General features: G+C 41.1%; 1 protein-coding gene across 13 annotated transcripts in view; it reads right to left on the reverse strand.

Moving 5' to 3' along the window:
- Positions 1 to 1,411: 1,411 nt before the first annotated feature.
- The window catches only part of LOC132979219 (adhesion G protein-coupled receptor L2-like), an 86,653-nt gene continuing 62,842 nt past the window's right edge, over positions 1,412 to 25,222 (reverse strand). For 5 of the 13 annotated variants that reach the window (XM_061044826.1, XM_061044824.1, XM_061044825.1 and 2 more), the window contains 12 exons: positions 24,000 to 24,122; positions 23,167 to 23,372; positions 22,529 to 22,702; positions 19,677 to 19,886; positions 18,266 to 18,486; positions 17,406 to 17,472; positions 14,445 to 14,536; positions 12,892 to 13,060; positions 10,661 to 10,789; positions 9,042 to 9,138; positions 7,841 to 7,966; positions 1,412 to 3,451 (listed from right to left, as the gene is read on the reverse strand). In XM_061044826.1, coding sequence (XP_060900809.1) covers positions 2,586 to 3,451; positions 7,841 to 7,966; positions 9,042 to 9,138; positions 10,661 to 10,789; positions 12,892 to 13,060; positions 14,445 to 14,536; positions 17,406 to 17,472; positions 18,266 to 18,486; positions 19,677 to 19,886; positions 22,529 to 22,702; positions 23,167 to 23,372; positions 24,000 to 24,122 — 2,480 coding nt within the window. In that variant the 3' untranslated portion in view covers positions 1,412 to 2,585. Of the gene's footprint in view, positions 3,452 to 4,068; positions 4,123 to 7,840; positions 7,967 to 9,041; positions 9,139 to 10,660; positions 10,790 to 12,891; positions 13,061 to 14,444; positions 14,537 to 17,405; positions 17,473 to 18,265; positions 18,487 to 19,676; positions 19,887 to 22,528; positions 22,703 to 23,166; positions 23,373 to 23,999; positions 24,123 to 25,222 lie in introns of all 13 variants that reach the window. The other 8 variants (XM_061044831.1, XM_061044829.1, XM_061044830.1 and 5 more) reach the window with 5 other exon arrangements.

Below are 25,222 nucleotides of genomic sequence, written 5' to 3' on the forward strand. Positions count from 1 at the left end.
GAAGTGAAGGGAAAGCCGGAAAGAAAATAGCAAGTGTGTGTTGTCAACTTTTTTGCCATTTTCAAATACTGTTAAGTTTCTCTCAGACTCTTTGACAATCAGATAATTCATTTCTTGTTGCTTTCATACAAAATTCCTCACGTATGAAAATAGTTTAGAGAATAATTCTCCTTTGCTTTTCTATTGATTCATGTTATTCACAGATGTGTCCATGAAAATATTCTGTCTTGTTATATAACCTATATTAGAGACAATTGTCATTAACTTCCAAGAAAAATATATTTTAAAAATGTGCATAAATTGCATAATTATTACAATTTAAAACATTTTTTGTAATATCTACATTCAGTATATCTTCAGGGTAATTTTTCACAAAGTGTCAAAGTCTACATTTGTGTTTCCTCTGCTGAAACAGCCCCGGGGTTGAAGCTTAGATAAGCCTGTAAGCATAAATATCATAGAGAATAACTCAACTGTCACATAGAAGAGATGGAACTATAGACTGAGTGCATTGTATTTTTGCGGTAGTGATGAAGTAGTGAATGTAGTTTAAAATCACATTTAATATGTTTGAATGAGCACACTGAAGGGTTGGACATGATAGAACTATAAAACATATCATACTGTTTCTGGTAACACACGACCAACGTTGCATCTCGTTGTAAGCTGGAGCGAGGACCGTTTCTCTGTTGATTATAATGTAAACCCTTCAGAGATCTAGAGATCACCGTCATTACAGTACCTCCAATAATTATGCGTACAGTATGTAGTGCAAACTTAAAGCAACACCAGCTGCAGACAACATAGTCCCTTACATTTCCACCTCTGGATAGCATACTGCAGCTGGTTTGATAATGGCACTTTCAAACTAGTTGTTTTTGTTTTCTCAAAATAATCTCATCCCTCCGCTCCTGACATAGTGGTTCATTGTTCCAGACGACTAAAAAATTGTTGCTTTCCCTGTGGAATAAGCTGAACAGAGCCACACATTTATTTTAAGTCAATTCCACAGACATCATCCTGCTGCTGTTAATCCTCACTAGCACACTAAATGTGTGTAATCTGCAGTTGAAAATAGTCCCCCCCCCAAAAAAAAAACATGATTTGTTCCCGTCTGAGACACTCTGAACATTTGCTAAAAGAACACCAGGGCTTTGCTGTTTAAGTAAATGATTCTGTTTTTTAAGCCTGACTTTATTGATAAGATCCATGTCTTCATCAGCAAGGAAGAGTTTTGAATCTAATGTACCAGGCAGGCTTTTGACAATCAGGACTAAAAATAACACCGTCGTTACTTTCAGTCTTCTAATGAGAATTTTAGACGGTAGTGAAAATTGTTTAATAACCTCCAGCCTTATCATACTTTCTTCAGAGTTTATGCACAAAATGAAAAAGCAGCCAGACATCTGCGAACAAGAAAAAAATTCACATTTATTTGATATCAAACAGGAGTTGAATTAAATATCAGCTGATGATGGGCTCTTACAAAAGAAATCAAATGAACCTAATCAGTGTTGCAACAACTTGTTCACACTTTTCCAACCATGTTCTTTTTTTTTTTTTTTTCTCTGAATAGTCCAGTTAATAAATTAATTAGTGTCAAAGGATGAAACAAGTCGGCAAAGACTGTCCTATCGCGTTGACACGAACATAAGTCTTTAAAACCTGACAATTTCTTTCAAGTAAAATAAATTACACAAGTTTCCAATTCACTCCAAATCTGTGCATGGCCTGGTGTTAACAAAGACTACTGGCGAGAAAACTCATCATTCATGAAAGCAAAAAGCACTTCACAAGCAGAGACGTGAGCATGATTTCATATGGTTGTAATCTCTCAAACTTTTTTTTTTTTTTATATTCAAACATACTACAAGAGTCAAGTGTGAGAAGGAAAAAGCACATTTCCACCGTTTGATTGAACTTATCTGAAGATTGGTTTTACCATTGAAAGGGCATTACTACAGAGTGGATGCCTTCTCCGTTTTTTTTTTCTGCCTTTTTTTGTCAACTTTTTACACTAAGGTACAGCAAAATATATTTTCTTTAGCTGTAACTGGTACAACAGTTAAATGTGCAACAGAGAAAATATAAGGCCTGAGTCTGAATTAGTGGTTTCTTAACTTTACAGTCCTTTCTGTGTAGTGGAGCCACACTAGTTCTAGTTACTTCATGACTAAAAAGACCCTGGTCCTGCAAAGACTCCCATGAGTATGTCAGGAGTTTCATAGTTCTTTGCTTTGCAAGTTTTTTGTTTTTTTTATCCCTTATTCTTCAACAGCACAGAACAACAGCCAGACTCTTCTCTGACACAGCCGCCTGTGTGTTATCCTCTGCACCTCTTGAGTCCAACAGCAGAGCGTTCACAGTCCACATTTGTCCGGCCTCGGATTGGACGTGTTATGTGTGTTAATGAGATCTGTGTGCAAAAAAAAGTCAGTTCTTAATTTCTTTTCCCACTCAACAACATTTCACTTCCCCTCCCAACAGGAAGGGCATGTGGAGTGCAAGGCAAGACTGGTCCGCTCTCTGGACCTCAACCCGAAAGCGCCCATCTATTAAACCCTGTGCAAAACAAAAACTGGCGCTCAGAGGCTGGTTATGAGCTGCATCTGTCCATCGCTGGGCGCCTCTCCCTCCTGTGCACACTCTTCATTATTGGGCGGTATGATGCACCCTTCGCTGGTGCCTCGGTTTATGTGGTAATAGGACATGGGCTGGGGGGTGTCACCCAGCTCGGGCATGCTTTTATGATACGCATCCTCACTCTCACTTCGAGGTGAGGGGGAGAGCTCCTCCTCCTCCTCCTCAGGGGGGTACGAGGAAGCTGAGGGTGAGGGGGAGTCTCTTAGATTTGGCATGCTGGTGTACAGGGAGTCTCTGTTATTGTTGGGTGAGTTTGAGCCCGTGTCCTCCATGGCAGTTACAGTCTCAGAGCCATGGCCGCCCTGCCCCTCCAGACGCCGGGGGGCCTTCTGGGCACTGTAGAGCAGGGAGTGAGTCCTCTGAGGCAGGAGGGGGGCTTCAAGCGCCTCCTTGTGATGGGGATGCAGGAGCAGCTCCAGGGTTACGTGGCCTCCTCGTCCACTTCCTCTCTGGGGGGATGAGGCCTCGGTGTGATCGGCCACAATGGCGTCATCCTCACTGCCGCTCCCGCCCCCACCTCGGTCCACTGTCACTCTGGTCTGGGGAGGCGGGGCTCTCTCCCGCTCCCTCTGGGCGTCACGACCTTTAGGGGCCCCGCGGGGCCTCAAGTTGTTGTGGACAATCTCAGATATGATCATCTTCTCAAAGGCAGCGTCGTCCAGGTTGAGGCCCCCCAGGTCAGCTGGGGCCCTGACGCCCACAGCCTCATAGTCGTCGTCTCGCAGAGAGTAGCTGTTGTTGAAGTTGCCGTTGAGGGGGAGGGTGTCCATGGCGCTGATGTCCCTGCTGTTGCTCAGAGAGTGCTGTCCTGCAAGGAAAGGCAGAAAGAGTCGATGAGCTGTAATCTTTTGCATTCTCTTCAAACAAAACAGAGCCCACTACACCATCAACACACAACTGATACTGCTCAGGACACTGCACCCTCGTGCTCTTTGATCTCCAGGTTAATTTCAATTTTATGCAAATACAAGAAACTTTCAAATTCAAAGGAGAACCCAATTAGCTCCCCATCATGTCCATTCTCATCAGGGCTGAATATCATTAAAGCCAATCTAAGATATTATCCTGAACAATATTGGAGAAATGAGAACAAAAGATGACTTCAAACTGAAAAACTACAGCACAGCAACACGCTATATAAAGTAGCTGATGACCAGGTAACAACACAGCAGCACACAGGAAGCAGCAGGATAGGATAAGCATCCAAAAAATAAAAACAAGCTGATGAGGAAGTGGTATGACATTAACAACGGATTGAAAAAAAAACAAAAAACAAACAAAAAAAACATTCCACCTGTTAAAAGAAGGCAAGACAAAAGAGTAATGTTGAACACAGATGGCCGGCCCCCTCTCAGCACCGGGGCCCCACAAGCACAGCAACAACCCCCACACACTACAACACAGAGGCACGGTGCAATGACTCACTTTGCCACCACTCACATCAAGTGTGTCTGCTCAGGCTATCTGGCCTAAGAACAGCTGATGTGCAAAAAAAGTAAAACAGATGCTTTTTTTCAATTGCAGCAGAAACAATAAAATCACTGAAATAAGACAAAAGTGGAAGCTTGTAACATCCAGCCCGGATTCAGTCCATCCTAATCGGATCATGTCCTTGTAATTAACTATAATTGATCTAGTGTGATGCTTTTCTCAAATTGTTGTTGCAGGTTTAAAGGAGAGTGACAGTGAAGTGATGAGTAATACTTTGAGAGAGCTAAAGGACAAACCAAGGACAACTGAATCCTGGACTCAGCAGGTGAAAGGGTTCAGCAGCAAGCAAAGTCTGTTCTCAAATAGTCTTCAGTAAAAAGAAGGAACATTATTTTTCTTTGAGTGACTTTTAGAAGTGTACATCTATCACTTTTATGTGAAGAAAATGCACACACTCCCTCACACACACACATACACAGACACAACAGCCAAGCACTCTAATTTTGTGCAGCCCTGTGACTAAGCTCGAGTAGAATGATGAAAGTGAAGGGGGCTTGTTTGATTTGATATGAGGATTTTATTTACTGGGTACACCAGGAGCCTGCAAGTGAAAGGCTTGACATTTTGTCGGGTGAGAATGTCGTCACAGGCAGTCATTGCGCACAGAATTATATATATATAAAAAAATAACGGGGAAATTGTAGTATTAGCTTTCAAATGAGCGTGTCAGAAAGTGGATGATAGCAACTGAGAAAAAAAAGTCTAAAAACAACATCAAAGACTTTCTCCCCAAAAAAAAAAAAAAAAAGTGAACAGAGCGCAGAGAGCAAAAGGGCAAAATACGGGAAGGGAGGGGGGAGATTATTATACTTTCCTCTGAATAGACTCTACTTCCAAATTTGCATTTGTTTATGCACAGGCAGTGATTTTCATTGCAGACAGGTATTGTCTACTGGGAGCAGGGGAAATGATGTGAACAGAATTCAACTGGACACGGCGACAGCTGCACTCTGGGAACTGTTCCAGCAGAGATTCATCCAAGATGTTCTCTGTACAGATTTTTTACTGCATCAGAACATCTGCAGAGCATTACTTAGTATTAATACACTCACAATAGAGGACACGCTCATCCTCTTCCAGGAGCTAAATGTAATGACTATAGCAGGAGAATTTTTTTTTTTTTGTGCAAGAGCTCATGTTAAACTTCACAGTCTCTCCGTGCAGATTTCTACTGGGTCGGGGATCTTCACACCCCTTTTTGACATTTGTGTGTCATACTGTTGCCTGCCATACACAGACAAGTTTCCATTTGTTAAATCTGTGAGATTTTGTCACTTCTTCCAGATCTGCTTTTTGCTACTGTTGTTTGAAAATGGGTTAGTACAGCGGCTCGCCTCGGGGAGAGAAGAAGTCTTCTGCAGGTAAAGGAAGATGTTTATGTCGTCGTTAAAATGATCTGCTAATTAAAGCTATCTCCACTTTTAAATCTGTCTCCAGTGCTCCGCTGTTAAAATGCAATTATCACGCGGGATTAAGCAGGTAAACATTTTAGGGCAAATAATGCACAAGCTCTATGTACACACACACACACTGACTGAGCTCACAAAACAGAAGAATTATATTCACAAAATGTCTTGTTTTTCTGACAGTGTTTGGTCCCCAGCTTCATTACCACTGGATGTAAGCATTAAACAAGACAGTGATGACTGCATAGGGTCAAAGCTATATGTTACTTCAAATCCTCTCCTCACCCATTTTGGCCATACTGCTGTTTTTCTATATTCTCTTTTATCATCAAATGCCTGTGAATATCTGAGAGCTATGACTCTGTCCGCATTGCGTCATGAGCTTCTGTTTTTTTCCCCCGCCTTTGATTGGGTTTCTTTTGCTCTGCCAGAGAGGGAACTAGGTCACCATAAACACTGAAATGTTTTAAATCAAACTTGCGTCTAATTTAAAGTAAGAAAGTACCGAAAATGTAAAGAAATCATCCAGGGATAGAGGTTAACAACATAAATGATCAACCAGCATGTGAAGCCCTTTGAACATAGAAGAATTCCCAGATGACATGCTCGGAAGATGAGATAAGGTAGCACTGACAACTCTGAGTTTAGCTCTGTCTGTGTTTACAAAGGAGAAACCCTGCACAGATAGTTACTAAAAATACAAAGAAGGTGTGAAGAACAAACTGTTAATCTACATTAATTATTCTCAACATGTTTGCATGCATGCAGTGTGCCTCAAGTCTTCTCATGTTGTTAATAAATCTGCCACACTTAAAGGAGAGAGTAAAATGAGAGGGTTAATATCACACTCGTATCTCTTCTGTTTGTTTAATATGAAGCTACAGCTCGGCGCTGGTAGTAAGCTTAGATTTGCTCAAAGACTGGAGAAATCCGCCTACAAGCGACTCCACATTTTTCTCATCTTTTTTAATGCAAACACAAACTGAAGTGTTAGAAAAAAGAATGCAGATTTACACGGGGTTATTTGCCGGACTTTTTCTCGGTTATGACCTGTAACTTTTTAGATCACAGTTTGTTGCCTAGCAACTACTCAGAGCTATGAAAGTAACCCTAAAAAACCTCTTATATAAAGACAAAATCATTCAAATAATAATAATACTAATAATAAAATAATGTGGAGTCTAGTCTTGGTATTAACGTGAAAATAATCAGGTGCTTTTTAAAAATAGGGATAGAAACAAAATTAGAAACAAAATTTCTTGTCATGAAGACAATAATATTTGTTGTCTCATATGACTCAAAAGCATGCTGATTAATACATAGGCTGTATAGCAACATCTTCATTACATCATAGTTGTGCTATATCAAAAAAATATACCAGAAAGACATTTTTACTAGTAAGTGAGTTTGCAGGCAACTGAAGCAGCAGTTGCTAAGCTAGTTGTTTTAGCTAGCTTGAACAAAAACCAAAGCCTGTTGTTTTAAGTGCTTGTTTTTCATTCAATTTCAATGAATTTTTTAGGATATATTGTTAAATAAAAGTGAGCTGTTTTTTTATTTTATTTTTTGTTATATGTAAGCTTTAAAGGTTGTTGAAGGCAGATTTAGTGACTGAGAGAGCTAGCATGAATCAAGGCTAAGGCTTCCAGGCTAATTATTAAAGCTAGCTGCTTCCATTTAAACCACAGCAGGTTCATATTCTTGTTTGTTGTGGCCCATAGACTAGCGGTTAGTTTGTGTCCTGTGGCTTAATATAAGTCCTCAAGAGCAGGTGGCCAGAATTCAAATCTGACCTGTGGTTCCTTTCCCACACGTCGTTTCAATCTCTCTCTCTCTCTCCTCGGTTTCTGACTCTATCCCCTGTCCTATATCATAAATACATTTCAAGTCATGTCCTGTGGAAAAAATTAGCTTTAGAGGTGTTTGACTCAGGCTGCCAGAGTCGTTTTTTTAAGCTATAGCTGTTACCCGTTTGCTTTCTATAAAACCAAAGGCTGTTGTTTTCATCAAAAAATGTTTTGGGAGGAATTCACTACATGTCAAGATACTTAGTAGGCATTATTGGTACTGAGCTTTTAAATTTTGTTCCCGTTTTGTCAGGCTAGCTGTTAGTTTCTACTTATTTTCGGTTGTTGTGCTAAGCTAAACTATGTGGATAATTTGCTACCTAGGCTAAAATAACAGAAGGACACAAGAGTGATATCTCATTTTTCTCTCCACAGAAGTGTGTTTTACAAATCTATGTAAAAACAAACAAACACAAATCTATATAAAAATAAAAGTGGAGGGTGGATGTGCACCTGGGGAGTGAAAGGCCGGTGGAGAGGGGGTGTTGCACACCACAGTTTCTGCCAGCAGGTTGTTATAGGGGTTAGTGTCGTGGGTTCGGAGGAGAGGGTTAGTTAGGAGGTAGTTGCCAGTCATCCCTGAAATAACAGGAAGAGAAAGAGAGAGAGACAAAAGAGAAAGAGAGGGGGGGGGGGAAATCAGGAGGGAAAAAACAGTTGAGGAAAAAGAGCTCGAGGTTCTGAAGTTCATGGTCTGCGGTGGTACGCTGGGTCGCTGTCGACATAAACAAACCCTGACATCCGCTGTACAAAATCTGACACCGCAAAAGATTTATGACCTGCAATCCGTCTGCCTTCTATTATGGAGCAGCCATAGAAACGACAGTCAAAGCCAGACATTATCCAAACAGTCGGCTGATGTTACTGACAAACAATATTATCACGACAAGTGTTGACCAAAGCATAGCAACACAATCAACGTCCAGTGTTTACGTAAAAAAAATCAACTAAACAAACTCATCCAGTCGAGACACAAGACGAAACATGCCTAAGTGGCCTGCCATGAATAATACAGTATCCTCATCGCCAACATGCTTGTGTAAATCCTCAAGAATGTAATAAGTATCTTCAGTTGTTTTGGATGGATCGTGGAGGAACTCTGTGCTGGCATGTGTGTCTTTTAAAATAATCTAAACTAATTCAGAACTACAGCTTAAATCTGCGCTGGCACATTCTGGAGACACAGCTTCCAGATGCCGGGATCCCACCCAAAAACCTGCTCTGACCTCAGCCTGACTTTGCTCATCTCCCCTCACCCTCCAAACTTCATCCTGATGATCACTCCGGGGTGAAGATGAGTTAGGTGGATGTTGCACAGGCAGCCTCTCCTGTCAGGGTTGTTTAAATTTGAACTCAAGTCCTCATCAGTATCACTAAAATATCCCAAACACTATTTTCTGTCTTCATTTCTTCCTCTCACATGGACCTAGTGAAGCAGGAAAGTGCTGAAATAACACTTCACAGGCTGCTGTTTTTGTTTTGATACAAACACTAAGAGAAATGCAACATTAAATCAGGCCTCCCTCTTTTCCCGAGCTGGACCCATTGAAGTGTTTATCGTGAATTCAGAGCTCCATCACAAAGAGAATGGCGTATGTGTCTCGTCTGGTAGCGGTGGAAGAAGAAGAAGAAGAAGGAGGAAAAGCTTGCTCACCCTGGTTTAGTGTGGAGGTGCTGTTTATGTCTCCGGAGATGAAGGAGGACTCCGACTGCTTCCTCACAGTGTCGTTCCACATCCTCCTGATGCGGCTCTGGGTAGAGAGCAAAGCAGCCATTGATCAGGACTCAACGTGATACCACTGTCTTTAAAGGCTTCTGGCCTTCAGGATCGAGTGGCTACAAAAGTTTGTGATATGAAGCTGCATTTTTTATAAACGATTCAGTGCACCCACAGCTTGACGACACGATCATGCTATGTGAAGCAGGAATTATTGATCCCATTGATGCAGAAAATGGATACTCCAAGAGTCTTACAACCTGTAATGTGAGACATGAGCTTCTTTTTTTTCTTGGCAGTATGCTGGCAGATTCTCAGAAGTGCTCTTAAGATAGATCTCACAGTCAGAGAGTCATCTGTCAGATACCATCTTTTTTTCCCCTCTTTATCCGATTTATTTTTTTTACTCGCTAACCTTTTTCTAATAGACTCTCCTCTGACCATGAGAACAGATCTATTTATGATGACTCTCAGTGAGCTACATTGCACTGTGACATCTTCTAAAGTATCTTCAATTTATGAGAAAAAATCACAACGTTTCACTTGCTCTGATCCTTTGTCAGGTGTCAAGCACACAGGTTCAGAGGGACAGAAATGTTGTGATTTTTTTCTAATAAATATGTGATGCTTAGAGAAAGTAGTATGTCAGTCTTTTCAATGTGACAGTTTGTCCAACGCACCTACTTCATGAGATAGTTGGATGTGCGGTGACCTCCTTAAGACATTTTCTCAAGTAAAAATCAAGTACTGCGCTCAAAATGCCTATTTCATTCATTTAGTTAAAGGAACATTGAGGCTCCACTTGACAGTGTTACATTTAAAGTCAAAGGTTAGAGATTACAAAAAACCTTTACCAAAGGACATGTATGTTCCTGAAAAATGTCTTAAACAAATAATGAGTAAGCTCTTCCTCAATACGTTCTCTCTTCCTCCGCCTCTCCTGGCTTTAACATGAAGTTTGTCCATGATGAATTCAATCTTTATTTCACAAATAAATACTTTAATTTCTTTAAAAAAAAAAAACACTCAATAAGCAATAAATCTTCTCTGCAATACTACTGTTACGCAAAAATATTTAAAGCAGAAGTAAATAGGGGACAATTAACAGTTGGGGAATAATACACACTTGGTGCTCAACTTTGTATGTTCTCCACCAAGATGGTGTGTGTGTGATCGACTTTTGGGAAAAAATACAGTTCCCACGCTTATCACAATGAGTACATGCCAACCGGTGCAACAGTGGTGCTCATTTATGGGTTTTGAAAAATATTGCAGCTCTATTGTGTTGAATTCTGAGTATATCAGATTTTGGTTTCAAAAACAAAACAACTTGTCAGTAAAATCAAGTCATGTTGGTTTTGCTTTTTTAATGATATTTTTTTTACATTTAAAATAAAGACTGTCAGACTTGCACTGAAAAGATGTACATAAGTGAATACAAAAATTATCTATTGTTAAAAATCAACATAACATAAAACAGAATCCACTGACTTTTCACACAGAGTTCTTTAAATCCTGTACCTGGATATAACTGGTACCTGGTGGTCTACACATACCTGTGTTGCAGATGAGTAGCGAGCCGTAGATCGAGACGTGGCCGTCTTTGCTGAAATGTGCGGGCCCTCGGGCGGCAGCGCGCCGCAGCACTGAGACTGGCGGAAACATTTGCTGTACTCTTTGCGGACCTGCAGACGAACAAGAGATCAGGACAGAGTGAGCACAGATGGCAGCACAATCCCTCGATACAGAGATCCATCTATCAATCCATCTTTTAGCTCTACCCCGGAGCTGGAGCCAATCACAGCTGTCATCTGGAGAGAGGCGGGGTACAACCTGGACACATCTCCAGGGCCGACACATGGAGACAGTCAATCATTAATGCCCACAATCACACTGACGGGCAATTTGGAGTCACCAATTAACCTGCATATCTTTGGATTGTAGGAGACTGCCCCACCTTGCCGCTCGCCCCATGAAAGATGCTTGTCTCAAATCTTTATCAAATGCCATCCAGGTGACAGCAGTTAACATGCAGAATATAGAGGAGGGGGGATATACCAAACACAATGTTGAACTACTGGTGAAGCTCTTTGATATGGGTGTATCTAGGTGAGAATGTCTTAAATTTCAAAAAAAGCCTCAGGCTAAATCACAGTGTCATGATATAAATATTTTTAGATTGATATCTATGGTACAAGGATTGCCTTTATTTAGAAAGAAAAGTTTTATATTTGCCATGTGTGACAGTAAGGCAGAAACTAATGATCATTATCGATAGACCTGCAGAATATTTTCTCATTTTTTGTCTTTTAAAAAGTCCTGAGCCAAAGGGAAAATGTTTTATAAGAAAATGTGACAACAACAACAATCTAAAACTCCAAAGCTACAATTTACTCAAATATAAGGTACAATAAAACTACAATGTAGCATTACTGGTTGTTAAGTCTGCATGAAAAATGGGATTAAAGTGTGGCTGTTCGGCACTGGTGGAGAGTAAAAAGATGTTCTTGTAGAAGAATTGCTCAGGATGCAGAAATGTGTGCAAAATAACATGTTGGATTTATTAACCAAAAATGCACAAAAGAGCAAAAAAAAACAAAAAAAAAACAGTCCCAGATAAATAAATTAAAAGCAACTAGACTGAATAAACTGAAAGAACAAACACAGCCTCACAGCAAGCTGCAACAAACAACAGTTCCCCCCCCCCCAGACTTTGGCTCAGTCTACTTTTATTCCTCTCTTGGCTCCGCCCTAATTGTAGCAAACCATTACAGGAGTAAAGGGAAGCCAAAGAACAAAACACCCCCTGAAACAACAGTAAATCATTTAACAGCATCTTATCATGAAAATATTTCAAACTACCAATGATGAAACATGAAACCTGTTTTATTCGGCTTTTTAGGTCAAACAAAAACCACTACTCAAACTGAAGGCTCTGCTCTGTGTCTGGTTAGGCACAAGTGGACTCCTTCAGCCTAATGACTCTGCTGGCTGCAGTAAGTGTAGGGAACATGGGGGCAGGTGAAAAGGTATGGAGGAACCTTTCCACAAACAACTTATCCTATGAGAGATTTTCACAAATGTACTGGTTTGAAGTTGTACTGGTAATACTGGTTTTAAGACGATTTGAAATCATTAAGGAAATACTCGCTAACTTACTTTCTCAATGAACAAAATTTGAACCTATTGTTTCAGCTCAATCACATAGTAGATTTTTCGGTCCATTTTTACAAAGGATTGGATCATTTTTATTCAGGTCTGTTAATTTGAAGCTGAAGCATAGGGGAGACCGGGCCTTGTTGTAGCCCCGAAACTGTGGAACAAGTTGCCCCCCTAGGTTAGGCTGGCAGCCACGTTTTGTCTAAAAGCTCATCTGTATGCTTTGGTGTTCCTAGACCCAGTATCAGAGTTTGTTTGTTTCTACGGTTTTATTCTTTTTTGTTTATTTAATTTAGCTTTGTCTATTGTTAGTTTTTCTTTTCTCTTTGTATGCTTGTTATTTATTTGATGTAAAGCACTTTGGTTAATTCTGTTGTTTTTAAATGTGCTCTATAAATAAAGTTGGATCGGATTGGAATTTGTCAGAAAATAGAAACAGCCACTTGATGAATCTATTAAAACAGATACAAAATGAGAATCCTCACACTGAAGAAGCTGGAAGGAGCAATTGTGTTGCATATTTCTACCTTCATGACTCACTTTGTTGATTCATTCCATTTTCCAGATTTAAATTCTTGTGTTTATTTGACAAATCAATAGCACAAGCAGTGTTCAAAGGCGATGTTACCTTTTTCTGGAGGAGGCAATGGAAGATGAAGATGAACATCCCCTGCAGTGTGTTGAAGATGGTGAAGAGGTATGCCATCACAATGGACGATTCATTGAGGAAGAACAAGCCGAAGGACCACGTGAGCCCCAACAAACAAAGCAGAGCGAACGCTCCCATCACCCACGACCTGCAGAGGAGAAAGAAGACATAAGTAACCTTGTGAAAACGGAACAACTCAAAGAGATTTCATCACCATTGATAGTCTGCAGTTTCTCCTGGGCGGCAGCTTGTTGAAAAATAAAAACCAGAATGTGCTTCTTTCCTTTTGCACTGGCGGCTTTAAATACATATATACTGATTCAAAGTTATGTCCAGAAAATAAAAAGTTATTTGGTTTTCCCTTTGGGTTTTTAGCTAAATAGACTGCAAATACAGCTTTTATTTCCATGGCAGCTTCCTGGAAAGCTTGGAGGAAATAAGATAACTTCACAGTCACTTTCAATGATGCTGGCTGTTATTGATACACAAGAGAGAAGTGAGCCACCCTGAGAGAGAGAGCGAGAGACAGACAAGAGAGAGAGAGATACAGCGAGCGTGGAGAGGAGAGAAGGGACGACTACATGTCATCAACAAAAGATCCACTAAGGCATAGCTGCTGAGAGTGAGAGCTGATTGGACTAACTGAACAGTTTTTGTTGCTTTTTATACAAAAACAGCATTTCTTGCATAAAAATGAACCAATTATTTCTCTTGATTACAGTTTCCCCCGTTTGACAGAGAAACTAAATACATGGCAGATTTAGGTAGACCCTTATGAAGGACAGTTAATGAGTTTCTTTCTTTGCAGCTTTCTATGCAAAAATGTTTGCATTTTTTTTTTGGACTAAAATCAGAGTGTCTGCTGAAAAATCCAGCACCCACATACATATGTTGGCCTGCCCTTCAAACATATTGTTAAACAAGCATTGAGGCACACAAGCGTGCAGGGGAATCATCTTTAAATCGAGAATATTCAGCCCACTGGAAGCGGAAATACTGGGTGGCGGTCCCTGTTTTTGTTTTTACCAATCTCTGAATCTGGGAGAATGTGGGCAAATCCGTTTTTCAGAGGAAGCGTGTAAACTACGCAAAGGTCAAAAATGCAGTTATGAAGGAATAAAAAAGGCAATATAATGCAGGACAGTGCAAATACTGAAATCATAAGATGAACTAATGCACTACGGCACCTATACGGGCAGAAATAATATCGGAAAGGGAAAAATATTGGTCCTGTTTTAGAGAAGAGAAAGTCAAATAAACGTGTTGGCAAAATGCAGCTTTTCAAATTTCAAGAGGGAGGAAATAGAAATAATGGGGCTTATTCATTTTCTTTTCACATATAAGTGAAATTCATCCACACGCACAACTCACCTCAACACACACACACACACACACACACACACACACACACACACACACACACACACACACACACACACACACACACACACACACACACACACACACACTCGTTCTCAGAGTAGGCAGGCAGCGTAGTGCAGCCACACAATCTCCCAGAGTGACATGCTCACCTGATCCCCCCCAGCCGGGACGAGTCGGGTTTCATGGAGGTGGAGTGCTTCACCATCTTGAACATGGTCACCACCAGGAAGATGACATTGACCTGTCAAAACAGACGCAGGTCAAGGTGAACACACTGCACTTTCCTGTAATATCTGACGCTCACAGTGGTAGAAGAGGTATTCCGATCCTTTGCTGGAGAAAAGTACTAATACAAGTCAGATTGACTACTAAAGAAATGTAAAGAATAATAGTAACAGAATTTAAAAAAATGCAAGTTGTAACAGGAAACTTTAAAGTGTAAGGAGTCAATGTAGGAAAAAAGGCCATGGGAGTGTTTTCTTACATTTTGTTATAATGAAATCATTGTTTTTCTTTGATCGATATGAGAGCAACATGTTTTACTTTTGAACTCGGATGAGGTCGAGGTCATTTTAAATATTTATACAGGACTGTCACTGAAGGAAGCATACTTTTCTTGTTTTGTAGAATTCAGAAAGTAAAAATGAAAATCACAATAAACCATTACTCAAAGTAAAACTCTCAATAAGGTTTGTTAGTCACTGAAATAGTTCACCCCCCCCCCACCCCAATTTAATAAATAATAACTGATAAAGTAAATAAAACGAAATTAAGCAAATTCTTACATTTGATAAGCCCATAGATGTTTTAGCATGAAAAGGGACTAATTATCAAAACAGCTGTGGATTCATTTTCATTGAATCATGTGTAATCGTTTCTGCTCTGATTATGTATCACGCTCGGTAGTTCATTCAGTAAAAAGGATCATGTTTTGTTCATTCTTGATGTGTTTGAATGCAAAAATCTTCTGTTGTGAGCTGTCAAATAACCTTAGCAGCTTCATTTAAAACATATATATATATATATTTCCCTCTAAGCTGTATATTAGTAGAATTAAATGGTGGCTTGAAAATAAAACATTATAAAGTACATGTTACTCTAGATGCTACCATCTGTAGTTCTGTTACACTCTGGCTTGAAATATTGCTTCTCCTACGCTGGTTTGACTGTACAGTGAGAGCCAACACCAGCGTACCTTTACCAGGACGAACAAGAAGCCTCAGTGTGGATCATAAAGTACACTGACTTCCACAGATAAAAAAACACAGTGAGAGGTTGATGCTACGCTCTACTTCACACAGCTTTGGCCTTCAACATAAAAGCTGCACAGAAAACGTTTCTCCTCCCTCTCGTGTTTGACATTACAGTAAATCCCAGAGTGCCAATCCTCATCATCAGTATCACAACGTATATCTGATTGAGTCCAAACAGATCTGATGGACTGCGGACAAAAGCTCCACGAGAGTAGAGAGAGAGGAAAGAACGGAGCTGAGTGCCATATTTTTGAAACATTTTTTTTTTTTTAAGTGAAGCCAGGAAAAACATTTAAGTGATTCAAGCCATACATCCAGAACTGTTTCCATTTTCTCAGGCTGTGTCTCTGTAAGCACTGCAGGGCCTTGTGGCCACCGAGGGAGAGGGAGGAGATGTGCTTCAATTTGGCAAGAAACCACATGAAACCCTCTGAAATGCATTATTGTAAATAATCAATGAAAAACATTTGGAGTTTAATGTTATTAAAAACTTATATCCTTTATCTGCTCTGAGCCTGCGTGACCAATTAATTGCACATAAAGGAAAGAATGACTTGAAAAAAGGCTTGGCAAGAACACAAAGCATAATCATCCCTGTATACTGTTCTCTGACACTTCATTCACAAAATAAGCAGCAAGATCATCATTATTATCCCATATATGGACGCACTCTAAAACTAGAAAAAAAAGGGGGTTCATGAAATGGAAACAACAAGAATGTGAGTGGAAAAACAGATGGACACCAACAAAGAAAAAGATGGAGGAGAGAAAAAAAAAAAGGAGTGGCTAAGAAGACAGAAAGAGGCTTTCAGATCACAGCTTAGAGTAATGCTGAGTTTTGTCTCTCAGCCACTGGGGCCGATTTTACGTCCGCCTGAGTCGAGTGGCTGGAGATGCATTTAACACAGCCGCGAGAGATGACACAGATCCGATGAGACGGACACACACACACACACATACAGACGGACAGACTGACAGACAGACAGCCAGCGAGGCACTCTGCAGAAAGCTGAAGCAAACTACCTATGCCCCCCCCCCACTCCTCAGCCTGGTCTCCAAGGGACCAAGCTCTACAATATGCAGGTCTCTAACTCCTCTACCAAACACAGTGCTAAAAAAAAATCAGCCATGCCGACACAGCACTTTCTGTTTTTTTTTCTTTCCTTTCTTTCCTTTTTTACTTGTATTTACAGCCTAAAGACAGATTTACATGTGTGTTAAGCATATGAGCCTGTATGGATACACTGTGTGTTTGTTTTGGGCCGGCTGCATGCATTCCTGCCTGCATGCATTCTGTGTGCAAGTGTGTGTGTCTTTGTGTACTTTGAACAACCAAGAGCAGCACATGAAATATTAAAAGGTGAAGATGGAGATGTCCGTGTGCTGGGATTGGCTGGGGACGTGTCATGATCCTCAGCAGGGCTATGAGCTGTGGTAATGGTTGTCTGGCCCACCCACTCATTACTTCCATGTTCACCCCGCCAGCATCACCCTTGTTTTCCCACTGAGCAAATGACCTTCATGCCTGAGACGATTTCTACTCCTGATAGCGGGAGGGGAGGGGAAGGGGGGGGTGGAGTATTCTCTAGATGTACGGCGAAGAACCAAACAGCTTTAAGTCGTTGCCGCTCACCAATTCTGATTTCAGAGGATTTCATAGCTGAGTGGACACTGATGTCCTTGTGTCAGCCATAATGGGACCACTTTCCTTTCATGCAAATTGATCTGAGAAAGCAGAGCTCGATGAGGCTGCCAGTACACAACGAAAGAAAATCTATAACTTGTTTCCAAAGCTGTTCTTTGAAGGAAAAGAAGAAGTTACAACACGCTTGCAGAAAAAAAAGAATTAAAACTTACCACGATTATGAAGGTTACAGGTCCGATGAAGCTCCAGATAAAATGGTTATCAACTCTCAGCCAGCATCTACAGGGAGAAGAAAGGTGATGTGAGGTTCATTAAATCACCCCATTGCCAAAACAGAGTTTGTGTCTCATCGATCAGGGCTGAGCAGAACCGGGTTTGGATGAGAGGCGAGAGAAACAGAGGAGAGACTGCTCCGACCACAGAGAAGAAAACCGACCTTGGGGGAGTGTTGGCCTCGAGCCATGAGAAGCTGCTGTCTCAAAGGCAGTGGTTATTGGACTCATGACTTCAGAGTCTGCAAATGTCTACAAATGTGGGATGTCTGACTGCGTACCTAAGACTCGGAGTGGTAAACAGTGTATTGAAGAAGTCAAAATGAATTGTACTTTGCTCTGTGTTTATCACAAGGAAACAGAAATGAAGTGAAGACTGCAGTGACAAAATGAAGTTTACTTAAATCCCATATATTAGAGGACTGCAGTCTTTACAAATCATAAAGCTTGCTGCTTGGATGAAGACCAGCAGCAGCCGAAGAAGCGCATAAACTTCTAACTGACAAGAGCGGCAATTACCCACATGCAAAGAATAAAAAGCCAGCAGGCCGGTGCAGCTATCCAGCACATTCATTAGTGTTGCAGCTTTATTCACAGTCTCTTCTTTTAGCAGTGACAGGGTGTAAATTTGCCTGGGGTTAGAGGTTGACTACACTTTGTGATATCACTATCATTAGTGCCGTACATGCAACTGTGTGTGTGTGTGTGTGTGTGTGTGTGTGTGTGTGTGTGTGTCTTGACAAAAGAAGAAAGGATGACTAATGCGCTCACTAAAGAAGACGAATCCCTGCTACACTCACGCTCGATGTGTGCCGTAGCTCCTGTAGTCAATGGCTGCTGAGATTCCCACCACCACAGCGGGGATGAGGTACCCCGAGATGTAGTAGTACTTCCTGCGCGAGAACTCGCTCTCGAACACCTCCACCAGCATCAGGTACAGCTGCACACCCTCCAGACACATCCAGGCGAACGCAGCCAGGAAGCAGAAGTGGAGGAGACCGGCGATGATGGAGCACACCAGCTGACAGGGAGACACATGTAGAGAGGTTACACACAGATGTAGACAAGTAGTTGGAGGAGGATTCAGGGGAAGCTGAATGGGACTTTCCCTTGCTACTCAAAGAAACACTTCTACTTGTTCAAAATATTTGAAGGTTTTGTTTCGAGTGTTTTTACCGCTGACTTTAGCACGGCTTAACTAGATTACAATGTTGTCAGGATCAATAGCATCTCTGCTGAAAGCTGCTCCAATTACATTTTCAGATTGGATCAAATGACTTCATTTCAGAATGAGAATCAGATTTATTGGTCAGGTATGCTTACACACACAAGGAATTAAACTTCGGTGGACTGTGCTCTCTTACGTACAGGTACAACATTAAATATCAACAATAAACATAATAAGCAAAGAAAATATTTAATATAAGACTAAATATGAAACAGTGCAGTGGTGAATAGTGCAAAAGATGCTGAAGTAACATGATAATAAAGAATAAAAAAAATGCAGTTATGTGACAGATGGGTCAATTAACATGAGGAAGTTTTTTTTTTTACAGTATTTACATCAATAAGTGTGCGTAGGTTTATCATAGATTTAGTGTCCAAAGAGATTGTAAAGAGATTTTAAGACTCTTTTAGCTCAATGTGCCCGGGTAGGCGACTTACTAAACAGTGCTTACAATAAAATATTGATCTGCTTCAATGCTAAATACTCCTTTTTTTTACAAGCTAAGTTAAGAACACCTCGAGAGCGGAGAGAAATAGCTTACAATATTATTCACACAAAAACACTCCAATAAGCTTTTCTCATTGTGCTTTAGTGGAAGAGTAGTAAAATGACATAAATAAAAACACACTTTCTGGCATATTGTTGGATCATCGCTCTCGTTCTTTATTTTTAGTGAAGCTTTATTCCTTTAGAGAATCTTGCAAAATGTCCATGGTTAGTAATTGCGTAGTTGTACTTCTTCAGAAAATCATGCTTGGTATATTCTATTTGATAAAATTGAGCAGACATCGAGAGAAAATATCTCTCTGAGATTGAATATCTCCCTGTGTAGTAGATGTAGAACAGATGGTAATTGATGTATTGTGAATTTCTTCCTAACTGTAAGGACACTTGACAAAGTGTTAAAGGCGTTTAAAAGCAAGGGAGCCCATGCATCAGTAGTTGGTCAGTTAAAACACGCTGCTGGGTCATTTGCTCGCTACCTTTGGTTCGGTCATGTTGATGCCCACGAGGTAGACAAGCTCCCCGATGAAGAGGTTGAGGCAGAGGTTTTTGTGGATGGTGTTGCGGTCACTCTGCAGACCTCTGAAGAAGCAGAAGGTGAAGAGGCTGATGGCGAGGCAGACGAGAGACACAGCGATACCCATCCGTGTGATGACGGTGAGAAGGAGCTCGTGGACGCCGCCCTCCCCCTGCGGAGAAACAGACATAGCACGGACTGACCTTTAACTCCACCCTTTTTTTTTTTATAATGACTGGTGGCATTTAAGCACATAATGGTTGAAGCTATATTTGTTGAAGTGCAAGAGCTGACCTGTGGGAAACCTTGATGTACCGTATATGTGGATGTTAAAATGAAAATGGGAAAAGGGCTCCAGCTCTTCAGGGATAAATTCACAGTTCTTCGTTAAGCCTCTTTTGGTGAACAATATTCACCCGCCAACACGAGCATTAAGAGAGGATCGGTTTGCATAAATCACAACTGGCTATGCTCACACATTCCCTACCATTTATGATGTATTGTGGGTGAAAGTCATTCCACCCATGAGGCAGTGTTTCCCATGGAGGTACTGTTTTGTCAAAAGTAAGCCTATGCAAATAATCAGCCTAAAAAATAATGTTTGTTTTTTGTCTTTAAGAGGTTATTTTAGGATACAAACCAGGTACGGTCATACAATACCTGGGTCAGTTGAAGCAGGTTTGATAGGAGGAAACACATATCGAAGGGGAAGCTAAATGTAGCATTTATTCATGGGTAAAGGACTTTTAGATTTACTTAGGGGTAGTATAATTGAGCCTGAGGGACTATATTTTCGCCTAAATGTCCCATACTCCAGGGGTAGTGCCCTCTTAAAGTACAGGGACTTTGGGTTAGACCTTGCAGTACCAAACATTTGTGATTGGTCTGGTACTCTCAACTGGAAGAACGGCAACGCAGCAAGTATTTTGACCGACTAGATGTGTTGCTTAAACATTTAGAACACTCTGAGGTAGTAGCTGCCATCACTTTCATGATCACACACACCATGAGGTACAGCATTGCACTGAATAAAAAAGAGAAACATTGATTCACTGAAGGACATTTAGTAGTAACCGAAACAGAATTACGCAGCTGCGACAAACTTAATCAAAAATGGCATGGCCTCTATCAACTTTTCTGAAAGAGACGCGTTTACTCACATTCTCACATGGCAGCAGACTAATCTGCCAAATCTTCAAAGTTCTTAAGACCCCACTGATGACGCAGAGAACAATGTGCAGGAGGAACCTTTGAGATGAAAACAAGAGCCACTGGGACTAAAATACCCTGATACTTTCTATGGCAATGCAGTTTAGGCCACAACAGCAATCCGTCTTTACATAGTTATACATTAGGATGCGCTGCTAAGGATCTTGTAAAACAGTACAAGAACTTCAGATCCTAAGACAAGCTAAAATGAAAAATACTGAAAAAGGATGGCGTTTTTAATCAAGCAGCAACTGGCTGAGAACTTTACCAAAGCTAAGAAATGTTTTTTTAAAGTCATTTTCTGAAGCCTTTGGATGACATCATCCACAGCTCTTGTTCTGTACCAAAAATCTATTCTGAATTTATCTGAAGCTAATGTGAGGTTATTATGAAACGTGTATCTTTCAAAAGGACAGACTTTCCCTTAAATCAAATCCCTGTTTGTGTCACTACAAGTCAGGCTGCAATTGAAGGAAACTAACAAAGCGATGGGGAAATAGTCCTAAAAAGACTGCAACTCTGGAAGAGATACACTTGACCTGACTTCAAAGAAGCATCAGATAAACTTAAATGATCATTATTGCATTAGAAAAGGGCAGGATTGTGTTCCTTCACATTTATCAAAAGCACATTAGAAATTGTTGATGGCCAGTGTGTAAGACATATAATTGAAAGGATATATGCTTCAAACCTGAGGATTTAGAGCTCTCAAATTGAACATGCTTTGATCACATTATGGGGCCCACACTGCAGAAATTGACAGCAAAAATAAAAATGCCACAACCACTTGATATGATGTCCACATGTGAGTTCTGTTTCTGAGGTCAAATCACACTGCTCCTTTTTTTTTTTTTGAAAATCCAAAGTGAGCGTGCCTCAATCAAATGTGAAAATAGCAGACTTGACCATACAAAAGTATCACTCAAGGACATGGCGGTCTAAAAGTGAGGCAATTCCTCCAGTGATATTTGTAATTTTATTGCGGGCAGGAGTTGCAGTTGAGGTGACGTGGGGGGAATTGGTGTGAGGCTAAGCCCAGCCTCGGGGCTCTGTTTTCAAGCTGTGGTTAAGGTTGAGGTTAAGACAGATGACAGGGGACAGAGTTCACGAGTGGGGACGTATTATTAAGCGAACCACAAACTTATCCTCCACATTTATTACTGGCTAGGCCCTTGCTCCACATGCTATTTTTCATGTAATAGAATTGTAATTGCATTTCGCGACCAAATGGATCCTTCACCACTTCAAGAGGGTTGGAAGCATAAGTTAAAGCAGAGGTTGTACTGTTTCCCATGATTGTCAGAGACATATGCATGGAGGAATATTAGACACGGACCACAGGTAAAATATAATTACTTCTTATAATGGTACGGCACTTCCTCTCCTGATCCACTATCTCGCTCTTTTAAAGTGACAGCCCGCTTCCTTTTTCCACCTCTCCCACAACTCCACCCCCACCCCCGCCTTTTTACCTTCCCCTCCAGCAATAATCTAATTATCTCCACTGAAATGCCGTTCTTGTTCATGCCGTGAGTGCACAAATCTGTCAGCGAGACGGAAGAACAACTAACTGAGACAGAAATGTAGCTCGTGACAACCACTTACCACGTTTCCCCGGTGAGCCATGAGGATGGCGAAGTTGGTCAAGTGACTGCAGGAGCAAGTGGTGTGGCTCTTGTTGGTGTCAAGCAGTTTGCAGCCCTGAGTGGACCAGTATCCCAGCATGCTTCGCTCTGAGTAATTCCAGAAGGAACAGTTGGGATTGTAGTAGTGCTCCTTCTGCAAAAGAAAAAGGAAGAAATAAAAAAACACAGAGAGAAAGGATGATGAAACATAAATGAACAAGTGCTGCAATATGTATGATTGTACACCAACGCACGTTTTATTTTTCATATGTCTCACTGTTTAACAGCGATGTACGTGATGTGTGGACTGGATGTGTTTGTGTGTGCTTGTTTTACTTATAAGACATTGGGCTACTAAAACAAATCTTTAAATGTAATGTTTTCTTTTGAAGAAAGGGGATTAAGGTGCCCTTAAAAGAAAATAATCTCATATGTTTGGATGACAGAATGCCAAGCAAAAGGCTCAACACTGACGCTTCTCTAACTCTATGAACTGAAACTGTTTTTCTATAACAAAATAGCATCAAAGTGCTGTAAAAGGCCATGCAGCTGCACCAGTACAGTAAAAGCCAGGCTCCACAGTGTGGTCCAGGAGTTGTCTCTGGGGGGGGGTCTTACATCCAGGTGCTCCAGTGTGAAGATCACGGGGTCTGCGACAAACACGCGGCTGGACTCCTTGGTTATCGAGGCTGACAGGATGTGGGAGTTCACGGTGAGGGAGAGGTTACGTTTGTTAAGGTCCCCCATTCCCCTCAGCGTGGCATTCTCAGTGCTGAGGAACTGACCCAGGTGTTTGTACAGCACAAACACCAGCTTTGCAACACCTGCGGCCAGAAATAATAAGATCATCAGACATACAGAGAGAGCAAAAACCAGCAAAGCACACATTAGCTTTACTGTGAGAAGAGACATATATACTGGATACAAGTTGTTGTCTGAATGGTCCCAACCTTAAAGGAATAGTCTAATGTTCATTTCTTTCAAATGTTTATTCCGAATCAAAGAGACGGTTTTAAAAAACACCTAATACATACCCTCCTGTTTGTACGCAAACTACAAAGCTTGAGCAAGCAGGTAATTAACTTAGTTTTGGCAAGAAGCTTCTGTGTTATTCGGTAAAGGTTGAAGATGTCATGGATGCTTCCGGCCTTAATGCTAAGCTAAGCTAAGCTAATCACCCCACGCAATTAACTGTATAGTTAAAATTTCAGATATGAGAGCAGAAGTTCTTCTCATCTTAGTCGTGATAAGAAAGCAGAACGCTGCTCTACTACTTCAAAAATATCTGATCTTAATTTCCCTTGTAATTATTATATGGAACAAACTACCATGCATATCCAGAGTGAGATTTTACATCACATGAAGACTGCTGACACACAACCCCATACAGGTCAAGAAAATGTCCGGCTTAAAAGGGTTTAGAAGATGTCTGAAGGTATTTTTGTTCGTACCATTCTTACTGTTGACTTTGACTGTGTTAGAAGAAAGCTGAAGAGTCGCTCCTCCTTTGCTCGTCTGAGGAAACCTGAAGTCTTGCACCTGACCGTCTGTGCTCAACACGTACACATCCAGCACTGAGGAGGAGGTGGGGGGTGAGGAGGGGAAATAAATGAATGGATTACCAACAGGAAGCATGTTTAGAAACAAAGCATGATGCTGAATAGAGCTCTACCAAGCAGTGAGTGTGTACAGATTCAAGGTTCATCGTAGCGGTGACAGGCTCCTATCTTATTGGCAGTGAGAGCATTGAGTGTCATTTGCTTGGTTGGCATTGTCAAACCATCCCAGGCAAGAGCAAAAGACAAAATAACAACAAGGGCAACGATAGAGGATGAGCAAACGCAGGCACACAGCCTACTGCAGCATGAATGTCAAATATTCATAGGATCAAAAATATCATTGAGCTTTTTACTTTTACTTTTTCTCTCCCCTGTGGGTTCAGATAACTCCGGGCTCGACGAGCAAATCTCTGAAAATCCTCCAAATTCCTGCAGCCCCTCTCTCTCTCTGGTATGCCAGCTGCCGGGTGGTGCTCCCTTTGATGTGTGAAATTACTGAGGGGTCAGGAGGACACACGTATCAGCGCACTCCCTCCCATCAGAAATGGCCTCACTTCCTCAGATAGATGGCTTCTGACAGACGGAGATGAGGAATTGTTCTCTTGTTGCTCTCCCGCTCTGTCTAGTTTTTTAGCTCTCTCGTTCTCGTCGCTCTCCCTCCCTCACCCCTCCTCTCCTCCCCGTCTTGCCCTTGATGCTCGCCTGGAGGTGCCATTCAGGCTTCGGCAAACTGATAATTAGGAGCAACAATCATTTTCACATTTTTCAACTCTTCGAAGGGAGGTCAGGTAAGCTTTTCTCTCTGTGTGTTCAGTCGTGTGTCCGTGTTTATGTTTACTGCGATATAAGTGCTGTTGCACCGATAAGTGAGAGCTAGAGAAACTGGCTGAATGGCAGTGATTAAGAAGCCAATATATAGCATATTACACACTGTATTAATCAGTGCTTTTGGAACATCAGCTCAGCTAACTACCACTTAATGGGAAAGGCTTGGAGAGAACAGATAGAGTGCTGTATGAATAGAACAAAGCCATTCAATTGGTTTTCTTTGTTTCCCCCCCAGAGGTCTGGACAGTTCATCTTACATCACATACTCAATGAGGTGACTTTACTAT

Source organism: Labrus mixtus, chromosome 8 (assembly GCF_963584025.1).
Source record: "Labrus mixtus chromosome 8, fLabMix1.1, whole genome shotgun sequence".
Lineage (NCBI taxonomy): Eukaryota > Metazoa > Chordata > Actinopteri > Labriformes > Labridae > Labrus > Labrus mixtus.